Source organism: Lagopus leucura, unplaced genomic scaffold, assembly GCF_019238085.1.
Source record: "Lagopus leucura isolate 7727_CA_CO unplaced genomic scaffold, USGS_WTPT01 257-1_obj-0_obj, whole genome shotgun sequence".
Taxonomy (NCBI): domain Eukaryota; kingdom Metazoa; phylum Chordata; class Aves; order Galliformes; family Phasianidae; genus Lagopus; species Lagopus leucura.
The window spans coordinates 1-18,917 of NW_024964220.1; the positions used below are offsets into that span (position 1 = coordinate 1).

Below are 18,917 nucleotides of genomic sequence, written 5' to 3' on the forward strand. Positions count from 1 at the left end.
CAGGGCCAGGGGATGCTCAGAGCCCGGGATCCCTCCAGCTCCAGAATATCACCCACCCCCCTTCCCCCCAGATCTCCCCACAGCCACCACGATGCTGCGGGTGCACAGGGGGTGAACGGGGCTGCACAGAACCCCCCACTGGAAGTAGGGCCACCTCCCCCTTGTCACAGTTGTCCCCAAGGAGGGCGCCCGGGGGACTTCTGCTCCGCGCTGTGGGATCACAGCACTCCTCGAGGGTCCCCTTCACAAAATAACGCTCCGAGGGGGGTTGCCTGGGGTCCCCCCATTGCTTCCAGCCCCACGATGGGGGGAGGTAGAGCCCTACAGAGAGAACACAGCCGCTCCTCCGCACCCACGGCACCGTCAAGGGGATGCAGCCCCCGGTCGGCCGCAGGATGAGGGAACCCCCAGCCCCGTGGGCGGCCCCCACTCGCGCCCTCTGCTGTGGGTGGGGGTCAGAGCGGGGCGGGCGGGCGCAGCACACGGCGCTATAAAGGCGCAGCGCCGCGGGGGGGCGGTGCCGCCGCCACTACACAGGGAGAACCACGTGACCACAACACCGCCCGCCCGCAGCTCCTATTGGCCGAGATGCGGCGGATGGGCGGGGCTAAGAGGTGGCGCATGCGCGCTGGCCGCCGCGGCTCCATTCATGAAAACGGAGAGAACCGGGGAGCCACGTGGTTGCAGCGCACCTGCACGAGCCACGCGGGAGGGCGACCGCAGGCCCCCCCCAATATCCATCCGTATCCCGACCCACAGCACCTCAAGATTCTCGTAGATTCTCTTTATTTCCCGAAAGAATTAAATATTAACATTATTTTTTTTAAACAGAAGTGGTTAAAAGCGCGTCCTTCTCCACCTCCCCCCCCCTTCGACCCGCTGCGAGGCGTGCGGTGCCGAGCGCATTTATATTATCATTTATAAATAGAAAAATAAAACTCTTAATGGGGGGGGAGGTTAGCGGTTAGCGTGGGTTAGAGCTGGGACCCCCCCCGTGCCCACGGCACACACCGGGATTGGATCCCTCACAGCACTGAGCCACGTGGGGACGGGGACCCCCACGGGTGGCAGAGGTTCCCCACTCCCCCCCCAAGGTGCCAGCAGCAGCAGGTGGGGGTGGGCTCACCGAACGCCCCCTGGGGTGGATTTGGGCTCGGTGCGATGACCCCAGCCCCATTCCACAGTGGTTAATAAAGCAATAAATACGGGGGGAGTGGGGGGGAGGGGGGCACGGGGCACCTGGCAGCGCTGTGCGGGGCGTGGAGCTGAGCTGCGCTCCCTGTGCTGCCCCACTGCCTCCCCAAGCATCACCCAGCTGGCGGCACCCATCCCGGGGACAGATGCCTGAGGGCGAGGGGTGCCCACATGGTGGGGGGGGGGACCGGGGGGGGGGCACTCAATGTGCGGCCAGATCCACTCAAAGAGCGTCCACCTGAGGACCACCCACCCAGGGGACACCCATACGCGGTCTCCCAGTGAGGGGCGCCCACCTGGGGGCGGAGCGGAGGGGGATACCTGGGGGAGACGCACCCGGTGGGGATCCGCACCTGAGGGGCTCCCACCCAGCGGACACCCAGTGAGGGGCACCAATGTGAGCGACGCCCCCCCAAGGGACACCCGCCCTCAGCGCGGGCCTGGAGGCGCCCCACACCCCCTCCTCACCCTCCAGGCTCCAAGCACCGAGCGCCCAGCGGCGAGTCCCCAGGAGGGGGCGTCCCTGCCCCCCCCGCGCCCTCACGGCCCAGCACGCCGCGTGCCAGGCGGTACAGCAGCCGCGAGTACCAATGCACGCCCACCTCGGGCGCCGTGCCGTTCCCCGGCTCGGGGCGGGCCGGCAGCAGCGAGAGGAGCCCGTGGAAGAGCCGCAGCGGAGCGAAGGCGCGGTGAGCCCAGCGGTGGCTCTCCAGGACGGCGTAGCAGGATGCCAGCACCCCGTTCACCAGGAGGGTTCCGTGGGAGGTGAGCGGGGCGAACACCCCGATCCCTTCCTCCCTCGACACCCTCAGCACCTTTGCGGGACGCAGCCCTTCGTCCCCGCGGGCCAACACCGCGTCCCCCGGGCGCAGCCGACGGGCGAAGACGGGCAGGAACGCGGCGGAGCCGTTGGCGACCCCTCGTGAGGCGAAAACGAGGTGGGACGGGGTGAGCAGCAGCCGTTGGGATGGAGAAACCGTCTCGATGGCCACGAAGGACGCGCGCTGGCCGAGGTCGCGGTGTAGGAAGAGCAGCACTTGGGTGGGCACCAGGCGCCCGCCCGGCTCGGCTCCCAGCACCCAGTCGCCCCGACGAAGCTCGGCCAAACCCCGGCTCTCACCGCTCCGCAGCGTCACCGTGGCGTGGCCGGGGAAGCAGCCGCCGGTGCGGATGGCCAAGGAATTATCTGGGGGGTGGGAGGGGAGAGAATGGTGGTTACAGGGTGGGGGGCGTCCCCGGGAGGAGCTGCTCCGACCGGACCCGGAACAAAGTGGGTATTTTCCGACGCCCCCCCTCCCCCCTCCCTCGGGGTTCCTGTGTGCAGAGCTCTTTTGTCCGCCCGCACTGATGCCTTTTGTTCCTCCGCTGGGGACGGTGACATTTAGGGCCGCTTTCGCTTCTGGGCCGGATGCACGGATGGGGGCCGTTGGCCGGAGTGGCCGCAGGGTGGGAGCTGCACCTAAAAACCTGTAACTGTGTTCAGCGCCCACGAGGGAGCTGAGCCTGGAGGGCGGCTGGGGTTGTGCCACATTTTGGGGTGGGATTATAGGATTTTTGCCAATCTGGCAGCCAGAAAGACGGGGGGGAGCCGGGCCGGGGCCAAGGGGCTGCGAGCATCCTACGTGGCTGTGGGATGCCATAGGGGAGCAGAGGGCGCTGCGGGGCCGTCGGCTGGGGTCTTCGGCCCCCCTCCAGCCCCATACCTGCTCTGACAGAAACGTGGATGTGAGCTTTGGACTCGTAGTAGACCCAATCGAAGCCGGCCTCGACAGCCAGCCGCGCCAGCATCCCGTATTTGTGGCGATCCCGATCCGACGTGGTGATGTCCAGCGCCCGGCCCTCGTAGTGCAGCGAGTCGGGGAGGTGGTGGCCGTCCTCATCCCAGCCCTCCGTCACTCGCAGCCTCACCCCTGGCCACATGTTCATCACAGCGATGGCCAAAGAGTTCACCCGCTCCTTGCAGCGCTGGGGGGGGGACAAATGATAGTGTGACCCCCAGATGCACCGTTCTGCAGGACCCCCCGCACCCCGACGCTCTGCAGGACCTTACAAACGTTCCAGCCCTACTTGGGATGCGGAAGGACAGACGGACACATGGCCCGTGAGGGGTTTGGAAGAAGCCAGTGCAGAGGGGCTGCGGGTTGGGGGGGGTCACCGACGGTGCCCCCATCCCTCAGAGGGGCACAGCTGAGCCGCCCCCCCCCCGGGTTGAATATTAACACACCGTGAGGTGCTGCGCTGGTGCCGCGCAATGGGGTGGAAAGGACACGGGACAGAGCTGGGAGTCACCTTCCCCACAGCCATGGGGTGACTGATTAACCCAACCCGGGGGGGGGGCATAGGGCAGAGCTGGGGGGGGGTGTGCAGCCGACCTGAACCAGCCCCACAGCGGCACCATGGGGCCAAGTGCCAGGGCTGGGCAGGACGGGCGCAGCTCCCACGGTGCAGGGGGACAACGTCAGAGTCCCGTAGGGCGAAACTTGGGGGTCCCACACGGCTCTGGGGTGGCTGCGGTGATGTGCAGCGAAGGGGGCAGAGCCCGTTCCCACCCCCCGCAGCCGGTGGGGTCGCAGCACCTCCCGATGCCCCGGTGCCCCGCGGTCCTCCGTGCAACAAAGCTGCTCCCGGGAGCGCAAAGCCGCGGGGGCGGCAGTGCGTGGCCCGGTCCCGGAGCGGCCCGGCCCGGAGGGGGACCCGGCATGCGGCGGGGGGGCAGGAATGCGCCCGGCCCGGCCCGGCCCGGCCCGGCGACAATAGGCTCCTTCCAGCCCGGCGCTGACCTCAGGCTCCGGGAATGCTGGAACGGCCACAAAGGGCTCTTTCAGCCGCCCGCACCCCCGGGTCCGGCTCCGTGCCCGCGGCCCACCGGGCTCCGCCGCCCCGGCCCCACCGCCCCCTCCGCCCCGCTCCGGGGGAACGCCTGGACCACTCGCAGCATCCCCCGTCGCCATGACGACGGCGCAGCCGCCCGTCTCCATGACGACGGCGAGCATCGCGACGGGGCGACGCGCAGCCCGGGACCCCCCCCCCGGGGGGGTTCTCCCCGGTGCCGCCCCCTCCTCGTTGTTCCTCCCCGGGGTTGGAGGACAGCTGAGGCTCCCGGGGATCCCCGGTGTTGCGCTCCCCGTTAAACCCCGGCGTGGATCCTCGAAGTGCCACCGGGAGCGCTCCGCTACTGCTCCACCGACGGCACCGGGACGCGAAGGGGGGGGGGAGGAAGGCCGGGAAACTCTACGGAGGAGGCACCGGGAGGGTCGGCGCCCCCCGGGGGTGGGTCGGGGTTGCCCAGGGCCGTTCGGCCGCGTCCCCTCCCGCCCCCGTTCCGCCGCCCCGCGCCCCCGGCCCCGTTCGCAGCCCCCACCTCCGTCATGAGGCGATCCGCCCCCGTGTTCTCCTCGTCCTTGAAGATGATGTCGGGGTTGTAGTTGGGCACCAACTCCCTGAAGCGTTCCGACCCCCGCAGCACTTTGCCCTCCGCCCTCCCGCTCGCTCCCAGCGTCTGCTCGGGGACGTTGGGCACGAACTGTTTGTAGAGCAGCGGGGAAAGCTGCCGCCGTCCGAACCGCCGCCGCCCCACCGGGCCCCGACCCGGTCCGCAGCACAGCACCGGGGCGGCCAGCAGGAGAGCGAGAAGGGCGAGGGCGAACGGACCGCGCCGGGACATCCCGGTGCTCTGCGGCCCTCGTTCAGTCACCGGGGGCGCGGGGGGGTCGGAGCGGGCATGGCACCGGCGGGGCGGCCCCGGGGCTTTCGGAGGGTCCCGGTGCGCAGGGGCGGGCCGGCGGCGTTTCCTTTTCACACCCACGGCTCCGGGATCGGCGCTCGGTGGGATCCGGGAGCCCCGCGCTGCCGTCCCGTGGAACCGATGCGGACCGGGAATCGGCACCGGGCGCTGCCCCCCCCACCGGCAGCGGCTCCGCGACCCGATTCCACCCTCACCCCCCGGCGCTGTACCTGAACCCTGCGCTCCGGCACCGGATCCGTTCCTCCCTCCCAGCACCGGTACCGGTACCCCCTTCTCCTTATCCGCTTCCTTCTCCCGGTACCGGAATCCTCCTAATCCTAACCCTAAGCTCGGATACCAGGCCGGTTCCCCTCTCCCAGTACCGGGACCGGGACCCTCTTTTTCCTTACCCTATGACAGGGTACCGGCACCAACCCCGTTCCCCACTCCCGGTACCGGGATGCCCTTCTCCTTATCCTGTCACAGCGCTCCGATTGCGTTTCATCACATCCCGGCAATAGGGAGCCCCTCTTCCCGTCACCGCTCCCCGGTACCGCCGTTATCCCACCGCTGCACCTCCGGTACCGACACTCCCCGACCCTTTGGCACGGCCCCGTTACCCGAACCCCTTTCCCGGTGCTGCCCCGATCCCTCTGCTCGCTCCGATCCCCGGTACCGCTGCCCGTTCCGGGATTCCCCCGGGCCGGGTGCCCCCCACCCGCTGCCGCTCCGCTCCGCTCCGGCACTGGGCAGCGGCTCCGGGTCCCCACGGCTCCGCCTCGGAGCGGCGGCCGCAGCCCATCCCCCGGGGCCGCCCCCACGGGGCCGCGCTGCCCGGGACGGCCCCTCCGGGACCGGGATCACGGGCACCCAGCGACAGGTTCACGTCACCCCCCAGCACCGAACCGTGCCAACTCGCCCCCCCCCCCGTCCCCCCAAAGCCCGGGACCCTCAGCCACCACTCAGGTGCACCCAAAGGTGCCCAGAGGAAGGGCAGGAAGGGGCGAAACCCGGCGGCAGAACGCGGCCCCCCGCGCCCCCCCCCCAGCCCCGGTGCCAACCCAGGGTGAGGGGAGCGAGGGGAAAGCGGGCACCGATGGCCTCATTTCCTGCTATATAAACCCAGTTTCCTGCACTTCCTGCTCAACCCCGGCCCGGGGGGGGGGGGGGGTGTGGGTTTTTTAAACCCCCCCCCCCCAAAGGGGGGGGGGGGGGGGGAGCTTGGCACGGCCCCAGGCCGGGCAGGATGGGTGGGGGGCTGGGGCTGCTCTGGGCAGTTCCTCTGGGGCGAGGTGAGCCCCCAACGAAGCCCTCATTGCTCTATGAAGGGCAGGTGGGTTTGGGGCAGCTCAGCCCCCCCTTCCAACAGCCGGTGCCCCCCCAGCACCCATGGGAGGGGGGGGGGGAAAACATGGGATCCACGGGCTTCAGGAATCACCCTCACCTTCAGCCCTTCCCAGAGCAGCTCAGCCACAGCCAGGAAGAAAATTAATAGAGAGCCCTGGGGGGGTGGAAGGAGCCGGAACCCCCCCCCCCTCCATGGCACAAAGCCCTGAGCCCCTCCCAGCACGGCCCTGAGGTGGAACAAAACCCCGTCCGTGGTTTCCATACATTGAAACAATAATTAAATAAAAAAGAAGCTTCGTTTATTGCTCCAAACATGGTAACAGAGACCTGAACAACTTGACGCAGGGGGACAACCTGTGCCCCCCCCCCCCCAAGACAACACAGGGATGGGGGCAAAGGGGGCTCCATTCAGTGTCACAATGAAACGGGGGGGGATTTAAAACCAAATAAAGGGGGGCAGTGCTGGGCAGGGGGGGGGAAATGAGGTATGTAAAAGTGTAAAGGGGGGGGCTGCAGCCAGCACAGCCCCACTGGGGGTCTGTATGGAGGACGTGGCTCAGTAGCACAGTAGACTGAGATGGAGTCGGGGGGGGAGGGAAATGGAGTGAGGCCCCCCCCCCCCCCCCTGTGGTCCCAGCTCTTCTGACAGGGCTCCAAAACCCACAGAGCACCGTGGAGAGAGGGGGGGGTCCATAGGGGACACCCCCACAGCCTCAGCAATGCTCTCCCTGGGGCCGGGAACGCGAGACAGACAGCGGCAGTTTGTGCAGACCTGGGTGGGGGGCAGAGCATGAGGGGGGGGGTGGGGGGTGCAGCCCCCTCCCCCCCCCCCCCCCCGCGTGTCCCCCCCCTCACCAAAGGCACGGATGAGCTCCTGCTGCACAGCCCACGTCACCCTCTTCACCAGGCAGAGGGTGGTGAGCGCCGCGAAGCCCATGTTGTAGATGAAGACGATGTAGAAGTTCCCCAACCAATTAAAGCGGCCAAAATCCCCCAGGAGGTCGAAGCGAGTGATTCCTGTGGGCAAAGGAGGGGGGGGTCAGGAGGTGCCCCCCCCCCCAAACCCCCCAAACCCCCACTGCAGCCCCACTTCTCACCCAGCGTCCTGGAGAAGACGGGCAGGGCGGAGCTGAGCACCAGCAATGAGACGCAGTTCCCGATGATCTGGGGAGGAGAAGAGGTGCTGCCCCATCGCTCAGCCCCACAGCACGGCTCTGTGGAGGGGGGGGGGGGGTCTCACCTTGGTCAGGGGGGTGTCCTGCCTCTCGGGGAGCAGCCGAGTGAAGAGAGGGGAGCTGTAGAAACCCACGACGGAGGAGAGCATCAGGTAACTGTGGGGGTGTTAAGGAGAGAACAGAGAGGGGACAGCGGGGGGGAGGGGGAGGCAGGGGATGGAAGCCCCCAGTGCCGACATGAAGGATACAAGATGAGGACAACCTGCAGCGCAGCTCCGAAGGAACCGAGGATGGAGAAGGAGACCTGGCCCAGGGCCGCGTCCTGCAGCAGGGGGGACATGGAAGGGGCTCTGCCCCACGGATGGGGCTCCTCCTCGCTGTACCCCCACCCCCTTCATCCTCCCCCCACCCCGGGCACCTGCATCCCCCGTGGCATCGCGGTGTCGTCCAGCAGCAGCTCCAGGACGTGGAAGCAGACGATGAGCACTGAGACGCCCTGAGAAGAGGAAGGGAGATTTAGGGCACCCATAGGGGGCTGTGGCACATGGGGGGATGGAGACACGCACCGTCAGTGCCAGGAGGCCCAGCATGGCCAGCGGGTAGCCCACGTTCCTCTGCCAGGGCGAGGCTCGGTGCCGCAGCTCTGCAGGGAGCACATTACCACCCTGCCCCACAACTTGGGGCCTTGAGAAACTCCCAGTGCCCCCCCAGCTCCTCACCCAGCTTCTTCCTCTCGCTCCGGATGCTGAGGAGCTGCTCCCGCAGCAGTGCCACGTTCAGGTTGAGCCAGCAGGAAGCCTTCCCTGCGGTGTGGGGACAGCGTGGGGCTCGTGGGGTCCCTGTGGCACCCCAGGTCCCCCTGGCGCCCCATGCCATCCTGTGGGCACCCACCAGATGCGATCCTGCGGGACACGGCGGCCTCCTCAAACCTCGTGCAGCTCAGCTGCTCATCCAGGTCCTCCAGGAGCTGAGGGCGGGCAGGAGCCACCAGGGACATGCATGTCACAACCCAGGCAGCCCCACGGCACTGAGGACACAGAGACCCCAACCGGGATCACAGAGGGGACAGCTCACCCGGGGCTTCACCAGCAGCTTCCCGGTGACGGTGAACATGGTGGAGAGGCCGAACGGGGTGCACACTGAGGGGGGGAGCAGAGGGTGAACCCACAACTCTGCCCCGTGGCAGCAGAGCCCCCCCCAGCACCTCAGCTCCCAGCACTCACGCAGCAGGAGCAGCACGCCAAAGAGCGAGATGCAGGAGTAGAGGTAGGGCAGGTAGCATTCCCAGAGGTCTGAGGAGAGCAGGGGGGGGTCAGGGCACAGCAGGGCCCCTGGACTCCTCCCAGCACATTCAGCCCCATGCTGTCCCAACGTCCCCCCCGCCCCCAGCACCCACCATAGAGGGACTGCCGGCTCACAGCGCCGTTGCCAGCGATGGCAGAGGCCACCCAGACCATGCCCAGCACCAGCAGCGTCAGCAGCAGCAGCACCACGGACGTCTCGTACACACGAGCCATGATGCCCTACGGGACAGGGATCAGCACAGAGCTGGGGGGGCACAGGGAGGGGGGCAGCAGCCGTGGGGCCGCGTACCTTCTTGGATCCCGCAAACCCCTCCGACTCCGTGAAGAAGTACGCAAAGGGCATGAGGAAGACGAGGGACAGGTTGGAGAAGAGAAAGACCAGGTTCCAGAGGCCTGGGGGAGGCAGAACGGGGTGAGATCCCAGTGCAGGATGGGGGGGAGCTCAGCACCCCAGCACCGCCCCGCGCACCCACCATGGATGAGGGACCCATTCAGCCACTGGATGTAGTAGTTGTGGGGGAAGGAGAGCAGCACCTCGTTGCTGATGATGGAGAAGGGGAGCAGCAGCACGGCGCCCAACGCCACGGCCAGGGTGAAGGTGCACAGCCCCAACCTGCCCAAGATCCCACGTGGGTGTCAGAGCTCGAGGTCCCCCCCCAGGGGACAGGAGGACGTGGTGCCCATCCGCCAAGGAGGGGAAGAGGGACGGGAGGAACTCACGCAATCCTGTTGACAGCGGCATCCTCATCATCGTGCACTGCAGAGGACAAGAGACAAGTGAGCAGGAAGGCTCCCTGCCATTCCCCGCTCTGACGCCTCCCCCAGCCCCTCTCTCTGCTGCAAACAATGCTGCAGAACTCAGAAGAGCTCTGGATGGAGGTGGGGGCTCTGCTCCCCCCCCCCCCCCCACAGCAGGAAGCCCCACAGGGAGCAGAGCCGCACTGGGATCGGGGCAGAGAAGAGCAGGAGCAGCCCGAGGGCTTTGGCTCAGTGAATCCTCCCACCTGCTGCAAAATCCGTCTGCTTCTTGAAGTGCCTTATGACAAAATGGCAGAGGATGTAGAGGCTGGCGAAGAGCAGGGCGCAGATCTGCAGGCACAGCGGCGGCCTCAGAGGGCAGCACTCCCCCCCCACAAGGAATGCTGCCGTCCCCAGATCCCATCAGCTCCCCCCTATTTTATTTTCCTATCCCTGCTCTCTCCCCATAAACACACATGGGCTGCACCAGGGTCACCCGCTGGGCGCTCACAAGTCACCCCCTGTGAGCTGAGAGTGCAGAGCGAGCACCAGCAGCAGCCTTGGCTGCACGGAACACCCCGACCCCGCAGCCCTCGCACTGCTGGCACCCAGCAGGGCTGCAGGCACAGCCTTGAGCCCAGCACCAAGGCCGACCGCAGTGTCTGTCTGTCCCTCCCGCCCCCGCTGGCGCTCTGAGCCGCAGCCCAAGCAGGCGACATTCAAGGAACACTGCGACCTTTCATCCCCGCGGGTGCTCAGCAGAAGGGGGAAAGGTTGCCCGAACCCAACGCTTTGGCACCAGCACCACCAACACCTCCCTCCTGCCTGGGCGCCCTTCATATTAGGGGCTCAGCTGGGGGTCCCGGGGGTGAGGACCCACCCGGTAGGTGGCAGAGAGCACTGAGATCAGCCCAGCTCTGGGCACCCCGAGGGCTGTTCCTCCCCCTGCTCCCGCTGAAGGAAGCACACAGCACTGCACGTTTGGGGCTCCAAACAACTTGGAGCAAAGGAGCGAGGCAGGGATTTCATGGGGAGATCCATGAGACAGCAGCATCCCAGCTGCAGCCCAGCGGAGGGCGAGGGCTCCCAGCTGATGTCACCACGGGGCAGAGCTCCACAACGTGGCCTGGGAAAGTCTGAAAGGTCACACGGGCTCCACGCTGGCGGAGCTGAACCGGGCGTTCCTGGGAGAGGTGCAGCACTGCAGGGACGCGCGGCTCTGGCTGTCCCTAAAGGCCCCTGGGAGATCCCAGGGCTGTGACGCTTCCATCCCTGCACACCTCTGACCCCTCGCAGTGGATGCCCCGGTTGGCACAGCTGGGACCAGGGCTGCTCCCCTGCACAGAGCCCACAGTTTTGAGGGTTCCCCTCTGACACTGAGCGCCCTGGGAGAAGATGCCGGTGTAGGGTTGAGGAAGGGGCCACGGGCGCATGGCACAGTGCTGGCTCAGCTGTGACACTGCTGCAAAACCGGGCAGCCCCGGTCCTCCCACACACCAGGGACCCCATACCGGCACGGGAGAACCCTGGTGCCTGGGTTCTGCAGGACCTCAGAACCAGTCCAGGGCAGCCCTGCCCCACAAAAGGGCTCCATTGGCTCCCTCACACCCCACAGCCCCTGCCCCATTCCCTCCCATACCCAACTGCCTTTTGGGAGGGGGGACAGGGTGGCTGTCATCGGTCCGAGGGTCCCCATCCACCCCCGGCTCCCCGGGCCGGGCCGAGCCCCGCTATCTGCGGGCACACGGCGCTGCGGTGCAGCTGCGACCGCGATAAGACCCGGGCGTGGGGCACGGCCCCGGAGCTGCCACCGGGAGCACAGGGAGCTCCACCCCTCCTGAGAGACCCCAACCCCAGCGGGACCCCCAGCGAGACCCCCTCCCCCAGACTCACGAGGCATTCGCGGACACGTTCATGGAAAAGCTGCTCCCGCACGGTCAGCGCGTCGAGCTCCACTGGGGCCATGGGGCGGAAAGCATGGCCGGGAAGGGTCGGGTCGGGTCGGGTCGGGTCGGGTCGGGCAAGGCGCCGGGCCGGGCCGGGCCAGGGCCGGGTCAGAGCCGAGCCGAGCCGAGCCGAGCCGAGCCGAGCCGAGCCGAGCCGCCTGCAGCAATGGGCACCGAGACCACGCCCCCCCCCCTCCCGCCGCTCGCTACTATGTATTCACTGCACCACCGCCCGGAAGTGCCCCGCCCCGGCCCTCATTGGCTGCGGGCTCAGAATGAGGCGCCTCTCATTGGCTGAGAGCTGCGCGGGCGGAGCCCATTGGCTGAGCGCGCAGCCGCTCTCACGCCCGGCGCACCAACGCGTTCCTTGATGCCCCCGGTGCCCCTCCAGCCCCGCGGGACCCCCCCGGGCCCGGGAGCGGTGCGGAGACGGCCTCGCCTCGGCCGAGGGGGGCGGGGGAGGGGGGTGGAGGGAACGGCGCTGAGCCGCTGCGCCAGCACTAATCCCTTAGCCAGGGCTAATCCCCGGGGCCCGTAAATCCTTCCTACCCCCCCCTCCCCCCATACACCGGAGGGGGCCCCTGGGCAATGGCAAAGCTCCTTCCCAACCCCCACTGAGACTCGATCCCACAGAACAGAACCCACAGCCTCTGGCCCCCAGGATGGGGAAGGCCCACCCCCCTTCACCAAGGAGCAGGGGAAGGGCCAGAGCCAGCGCTGCCAGCCCCGCAGCCGTGTCACTGCGCACAGACAATGGGGACAGCCCGTTCCCATGCGGCTGTGCCCCGCGAGCCGCCCAGGCTGACACAAAGCGTTTGTATGTGACACAGCAGCAGCTTGTCCTAAAGCCTTTTATTCGTTGAACGAGCACAGAAACGAGGAAAAGCAACAGATCACATCAGGGAGTTAAAGCCCAGCCAGGACAGCTGGAACAAGGAAAGAAACCAGGGCCAGAGCACGAGAAAGCTCAAAGTGTTTGAGGCAAACATATGTGGACATGCGACAGCAGGATGTTTAATACTCCTCTCCTTCCTCCCCAGCCATTGCTCTGCCCCATCCACTCCTCCGAGTCCCCACTTTCCCCACAATTCCTTCTCTACCATCCCCAGCCCCTTTTCACCCCATCAGTCCCTGTTACTCTTTCCTCCCCCATTGCCCCCATCCCCTCCTCTGCACAGACCCCCCTCAATTTCTGCTCCCCAATTCTTCACCCCGGCCCCTATTCCCCCCAACCTCCAACTCTTTTTCCCCATCTCCTAACCCCTCCTGCTCTCTTGGGCCGGCCCCCCCCCCCAATTTGTGTTCCCTCCCTCCATTCGTTCATCTCCCCATCCCATAATCCTATCCTCCGCACACCCCCCAACCACACACAACGGCTGCGGCTGCCCGGCCCAACGCAAAACCCCCCCAAATTCCAGGCTGCAGCCCCTGGGAGCGCTCTTATATATAGAAAAGGGGCGGGGCACGCTAGCGCACCGAGCTCCCATTGGCCGTCGCGCCGCCATTCAAACCATCCCCGGCGCTGATTGGCCGACTCTCGTGGCGCGCTCCAAGCTCCCCCCCTCAAACTGCGTGGTGGGAGATCTGCCCTCTCCCCCTCCCCCACAGTGCGGTGCAGCCCCGGTCTGGGCAGCAAAAGGGGTCCGGGGATGGGGACTGCGAGGGGCTGCGGACACAGTGGGGGCACTCAGCACTGCGGAGACACAGCGCTGCTCCCCCAGCACACGGGGGAAACCCCCGGGCTGTAATGGGGCTCCCAACCCCTGCTGTGTGCAGGTCGCCAACCAGAGGCTGCCCAGAGCCACCATGGGGCTCCCACAGCCTCCTTGGGCAGCCTGCTCCAGCGCCCTGTGTGTGAACAACTTCCTCCTCACATCCAACCCAAACCTCCCCGGCTCACTTTAAAGCCCTTCCCCTTGTCCCATCACCACCCCCCCTCACACACAGCCGTTCCCCCTCCTGTTTTCCCGCTCCCTTCAAGCACTGAAGGCCACCATGAGGTCCCCCTGCAGCTTCTCCCAGCTCAACAGGCCCAGTTCCCTCAGCCTTTCCTCACACAGAGCTGCTCCAGCCCTCTGCTCATCTCAGCACCTCAGGACCCGCTCCCAGAGCTCCACGTCCTTCCTGTGCTGGGGGCTCTGCTCCTAAAGCATCCCGTTCCCTTTTTGCTGTGCAAACAGCCTTGCTTTCTCTTCATCCTGCCTTGCAAGAAGCACCACAGTCGCAACAGACGGCTTTTATCTTTTGCACCCAATGGGCAAGGACATTTTCCCTGGATTTCATGTTTTGGAAGTCGCTCATTGTGGCCCAATGAGCCACTGAAGTTTGCCAAGCTGGGGAAAAACAACTCAAGGTCAGCAAAAATTCCTAAGACGAATCTGATGGTGGAAAAACCTCATGAAGCTCCACAAACCCAAGCACAGGGCTGAGGAAACCCCCCCCCTATCAAAACAAACTTGTAGCCCCCCCCCACAGGAGCCAGGATGGCTGCGACTGCCCACCCCTGGGTATGAATGGAGCCATGGTTCCCATTCACAAAAACGTGCGGCTCCCACAGAACCTCATGAATGGCCACAGCCCAGCACCTCCCACTCCCCCCCCCCCAATCTTCTGCCCCACACACAGGGGGCCAAGGGCAGAGCTGGGGCTGAGGGTGCAGAGCTCAGCCCACCCCCAGCAGCACCACCAACAGAGAAGGGGAAAACGGGGTCACGCCAGCATTGCAGCACAGAACAACCAGACACAGAGCTTAAGACAGGGAAAGCTTTTTATTCATTGAGACACACAGGAGAAGAAGGGAGGGTCTGCGACAGACCTGCCATTGAACCACAGAGCAGAACAGCACAGACAGCAGCGCACACCGCTACAGACCCGAGGGGTGGGGTGGGGATGACCAGGATTGTTCCCTGTGCGAGCAGCACCGCGTGAACCCTCAGTACTCCTCTCCTTCCTCCTCGCCCTCGCCCTCCACCGAATCCACCCCCACCTCCTCGTAATCCTTCTCCAGGGCAGCCATGTCCTCCCGGGCCTCCGAGAACTCCCCCTCCTCCATGCCCTCCCCCACGTACCAGTGCACAAAGGCTCGCTTGGCGTACATCAGGTCGAACTTGTGGTCCAGGCGCGCCCAGGCCTCGGCGATGGCCGTGGTGTTGCTCAGCATGCACACGGCGCGCTGCACCTTGGCCAGGTCCCCCCCGGGCACCACGGTGGGCGGCTGGTAGTTGATGCCCACCTTGAAGCCGGTGGGGCACCAGTCCACAAACTGAATGGTGCGCTTGGTCTTGATGGTGGCGATGGCGGCGTTGACATCTTTGGGCACCACGTCCCCGCGGTACAGCAGGCAGCACGCCATGTACTTGCCGTGCCGCGGGTCGCACTTCACCATCTGGTTGGCCGGCTCGAAGCACGCGTTGGTGATCTCGGCCACCGACAGCTGCTCGTGGTAGGCCTTCTCGGCAGAGATCACCGGGGCGTACGTGGCCAGGGGGAAGTGGATGCGCGGGTAGGGCACCAGGTTGGTCTGGAACTCCGTCAGGTCGACGTTCAGAGCACCGTCGAAGCGCAGCGAGGCCGTGATGGAAGACACGATCTGCCCGATCAGCCTGTTGAGGTTGGTGTAGGTGGGGCGCTCGATGTCCAGGTTCCTGCGGCAGATGTCGTAGATGGCCTCGTTGTCCACCATGAAGGCGCAGTCGGAGTGCTCCAGCGTGGTGTGGGTGGTGAGGATGGAGTTGTAGGGCTCCACCACGGCCGTGGACACCTGCGGGGCCGGGTAGATGGAGAACTCCAGCTTGGACTTCTTGCCGTAGTCGACCGACAGCCGCTCCATCAGCAGCGAGGTGAAGCCGGAGCCGGTGCCGCCCCCGAAGCTGTGGAACACCAGGAAGCCCTGCAGCCCCGTGCACTGGTCAGCCTGCGGGGACACAAGAAGGGGTCAGGTGGGATCCAGGCAGCTGCGCAGCTCGGCCCTTCCTCTCGTGGCCTCGTGAGGACATTCTGGAGGTGCTGCTTTTGGGGGTCTCTGGGGGTAGGAGGCACCAGGGTGATGGGGCACCAGCCGTTGCAATCTGCCCCCTTGAGGCGTGGATCCCTTTGGGGGACACAGCCTGTGCGGTGGTGGCACTGGGCAGACTGGGGGAAAGCACCACAGTGGTGTCTTGTTCACTCTGGACAGCTGCAGAACTTGGTCCTTCCTCTTTACGTCCTCTAGAGGACACTTTGGGGGGGATTTCCAGTAGCAGGACAGGGTGAGGGTTACCTCCATCCACCATTAGTCAGCACTTGAAACACGGATCCCCTAGGGAAGCCCCATGGGCACAGAGGCACTCATGGGTGGAGGGCAGATGCCTTCAGCTTCCCCCACCCATGGGTGGGTGCACGGGGAGCAGATTGCGCTGAGGTCTTGGCCACACTGTCGGGACGGGAGTGGGAGCCCACGGCTCTGCCTCCACCCCCACAACCCCTGGGGTTCCCAACCCCTCTAAGTGCAGCTGGATGTGGCTGCAGCCAGGGCTGGAGGCAGGGGAACAAAGGAGGAATTGCACAGCTCAGCAATGCCGGGGGATGCGGCGCTGTGGAGCAGCTCCAACACCGCAGCTGCACCGCGGCACGCTGCCAGCCAATGGCAGCCTGCACAACAGGATTACCATTAATTAATATATTCAATCTAAATCCAGCCTGGCTGGGTCTGGAAGGGAGGGCGAGACAGAGGAACAGAGCCTTTGTCCTCACCACACCACCCACCCAGCCCCGCTGACCCCAGGAGGAGGAGGGGGTCCCATAGGAGGGGGTCCCACGCTCCCGGAGCCCCGCAGCACAGCTCCGCGCCGCCCCACGCTCCCGCTGCCTGGGGGCCCCAACGACGCGCCGTACCCACCAGCTTGCGGATGCGGTCCAGCACCAGGTCGATGATCTCCTTGCCGATGGTGTAGTGCCCCCGGGCGTAGTTGTTGGCCGCATCCTCCTTGCCCGTGATCAGCTGCTCGGGGTGGAAGAGCTGCCGGTACGTCCCCGTGCGCACCTCATCTGCGGGCACCGCGAGCGCCATCAGCACCGCCACGGCCCCCCCTCAGCCCCCCCAGCCCCCAGCCCGCCCCGCTCACCGATCACAGTGGGCTCCAGGTCCACAAAGACGGCACGGGGCACGTGCTTGCCAGCCCCCGTCTCACTGAAGAAGGTGTTGAAGGAGTCGTCCCCCCCGCCGATGGTTTTGTCGCTGGGCATCTGCCCGTCGGGCTGGATGCCGTGCTCCAGGCAGTACAGCTCCCAGCAGGCATTGCCGATCTGCACGCCCGCTTGGCCCACGTGGATGGAGATGCACTCACGCTGCGGGGTGGACATGGGGCAGCGTCACCCCCCGGCTCAGCGATGTGAGTTCCCCCCCCCCCCCCATCCCCGATCCAATGCCGTTCATTCGGGTGGGCTCAGAAGCGCGCCCTCTAGCGGCTGGAACAGCGCCGCACCGCCAAGGCTGCATCGACCCCATCGCAGCCCATTGTTCTGGGCTGCGGCGCCGCCACACCCCGATGGGGGGCTCGGCACCGGGGGGCTCCATGCAGCTCTGTAACCCCACCCACCGCGGGTTGGGGGCTCAGCAATGGATCCCACGCTGCCCGTGGGGCCGGGGCCACGCCCTGCCCTCTGGGGACAGGAGGCTGAAGGCTGGGGGCTCCGCACCGGCACTCGATTCTGCCGGGGGTGGTTGGGGGGGGGGGGGAGGGTCCCAGTTGAACCATCGCCCCACCCGGTGGAGCCTCTGCGTTATTCTGCTCTATCGGACCGGGACCACGCCCTTACGGGCTCAGAACCGGAGAACGGGGCTCCCATTGTGCTCCGTTAACCGGGAGCCACGCCCAGCGCGGAGCCGGTACCGGGGGGTCCCATCTCAGCCTGTTTAAAGGGACCCGGTGTTCCCCGTCTTGGTTTAACGGGGGCCACGCCCTTTGCTGACTCGGCACCGGGGCTCATTTTACCCCACGTAACGGATCCTAACGGCCCCCAACCCCATTTAACGGGGGGCTACAGCCTCTGCAGAGTCGCTACAGAGGGAGCCCCATTCCTCCTCGATCGAGGGTACCCCCCCCCATGATTTAACGGGGACCACACCCGAAGCTGACGCGGCACCGAGGCCCCATCTGCCCGGATTAACGGGACACGATGCGGTTTAACGGGGACCGCACCGACAGAGGGGCCTCCATCCCCCCCGCGCACCGGGCGGGGCCGCGTTTTGTCCGCGAAGCCCCTTGCGGTGACCTCATGATGGGCTCCGCGGAGGCAAAGGAGGAGGAAAAAGAACCAAAAAAGGGAAAAAAACGAAAAAAAGGAACAAAAGGAAGGGAATGGGGGGGAAGGTGAGCAGAGCCCGACCCCGCTGCCCCCCCTCGGTGCTCACCATGGCGGCTGCTCGCTCCGGGGCTTTCTCACAGCACGACGCTGAGGCAGTCGATGTAAGAGACGCGGCGGAGCCGGGCGGCGGAACGGAGCTTTATAGGGCCGCCGGGGCGGAGCGGAGCCGGGCGGGGGGAGGAGGCCCCGGCGGCGGCCATTGGTGTGCGGGGATGAGGTAATGGCTCCCCCCGCCCCACCGGAGCCGCAGACAAAGGGCGGGCGGGGCGGGGCGGGGGGGGACGGGGGATGCGGAGGGGACCGCCGCCACCGCCGCTCCATCACCGCTCCATCGCCGCTCCATCGCCGCTCCATCGCCGCTCCATGCTCCGTTCCGCACCGCGCTCCGCTCCCACGTCCCCATCCCTGCTCCCCCACCTCCGTCCCCGTCCGTGTCCCCATCCCCGGACCCCGTCCCCTTCAGTGCCATCGGCCCCAACCGCGCCCTGCTCCCCGTTCCCAGCTGTGCCACAGCGCTCCGGATCTCAGCTGTGGCACTGACCCCATCCCCGGCCCCTGACTTTGGTTGTGTCCCCGTTCCCATCCCCATCCCGGCCCCCGTTTCCAACCACATCGCTGTCCCAGCCGTGACAGCGCCCCAATCCCCATCCATATCCCCGTCCCCATCCTCGGCCACGCCCCGGTCCCCGTTTGAACCGGGTCACTGTCCTCGTTTTGGCCGCATCCCTGTCCCCATTCCCGGAACTGCCGCTGTCCCCGCTCCTGGCTGCGCCCCAGTGCCCCGCTTCCCAGCCGTCCTTCGGCCCCCGCCGCATCCGTGGCCCCGCGCCCATCCCTGTCCGCCTTTGTGCGCACACCGCAGCCCCTGGAGGCCCACAGAAAGGGGAATCCCGGGCTGTTCCAGGCCGATCTGCCCCCCCCCAAACCCCCAGAAAAGCCCCTGGACCCCCTCAGCCCCCAGAACAGCTCCAGCTCCGACAGCAGCCGCTCTGCAGCAGTTGGTGTTCAGGACACAGCTGGACCACCCTGACCCCCCCCCAATCTGCTGCAGCCCCCCACCCTGAACCACCATCCTCCCCAGCTCCAGGGCTTCCTGCACATCTCACAGTGCCTTTTTTATTTGGGGGGCAGTGGGGGGGGGGGG

The 18,917-nt window shown here is 66.5% G+C and overlaps 3 protein-coding genes across 4 annotated transcripts; all 3 read right to left on the reverse strand.

Annotated features, from left to right (window-relative positions):
* Positions 1-769: 769 nt before the first annotated feature.
* DHH (desert hedgehog signaling molecule) lies at positions 770-5,671 on the reverse strand. Its single transcript, XM_042891922.1, has 3 exons — positions 4,556-5,671; positions 2,898-3,159; positions 770-2,380 (listed from the first exon to the last, which is right to left on the reverse strand). The coding sequence occupies exons 1-3, from the start codon at positions 4,856-4,858 to the stop codon at positions 1,659-1,661; spliced, it is 1,287 nt and encodes a 428-aa protein (XP_042747856.1). The 5' UTR covers positions 4,859-5,671; the 3' UTR covers positions 770-1,658.
* Positions 5,672-6,542: 871 nt separating this feature from the next.
* Positions 6,543-11,497, reverse strand: LMBR1L (limb development membrane protein 1 like). 2 transcript variants are annotated; one of them, XM_042891920.1, is made up of 17 exons: positions 11,376-11,497; positions 9,749-9,833; positions 9,465-9,501; positions 9,218-9,357; positions 9,034-9,137; positions 8,837-8,963; positions 8,664-8,732; positions 8,515-8,579; positions 8,332-8,407; positions 8,160-8,243; positions 8,007-8,083; positions 7,859-7,936; positions 7,689-7,762; positions 7,506-7,596; positions 7,363-7,429; positions 7,121-7,282; positions 6,543-7,037 (listed from the first exon to the last, which is right to left on the reverse strand). In XM_042891920.1, the coding sequence occupies exons 1-17, from the start codon at positions 11,445-11,447 to the stop codon at positions 6,979-6,981; spliced, it is 1,467 nt and encodes a 488-aa protein (XP_042747854.1). In that variant the 5' UTR covers positions 11,448-11,497; the 3' UTR covers positions 6,543-6,978. The 2 variants fall into 2 exon arrangements, with proteins under 2 accessions (XP_042747854.1, XP_042747855.1); XM_042891921.1 differs by lacking the exons at positions 8,664-8,732; positions 8,837-8,963; positions 9,218-9,357; ... (1 more) ...; positions 9,749-9,833; positions 11,376-11,497 and having other exon boundaries at positions 9,034-9,049.
* Positions 11,498-14,177: 2,680 nt separating this feature from the next.
* On the reverse strand, positions 14,178-17,896 carry LOC122191600 (tubulin alpha-1A chain). Its single transcript, XM_042891919.1, has 4 exons — positions 17,820-17,896; positions 16,531-16,753; positions 16,305-16,453; positions 14,178-15,341 (listed from the first exon to the last, which is right to left on the reverse strand). The coding sequence occupies exons 1-4, from the start codon at positions 17,820-17,822 to the stop codon at positions 14,361-14,363; spliced, it is 1,356 nt and encodes a 451-aa protein (XP_042747853.1). The 5' UTR covers positions 17,823-17,896; the 3' UTR covers positions 14,178-14,360.
* Positions 17,897-18,917: the final 1,021 nt, after the last annotated feature.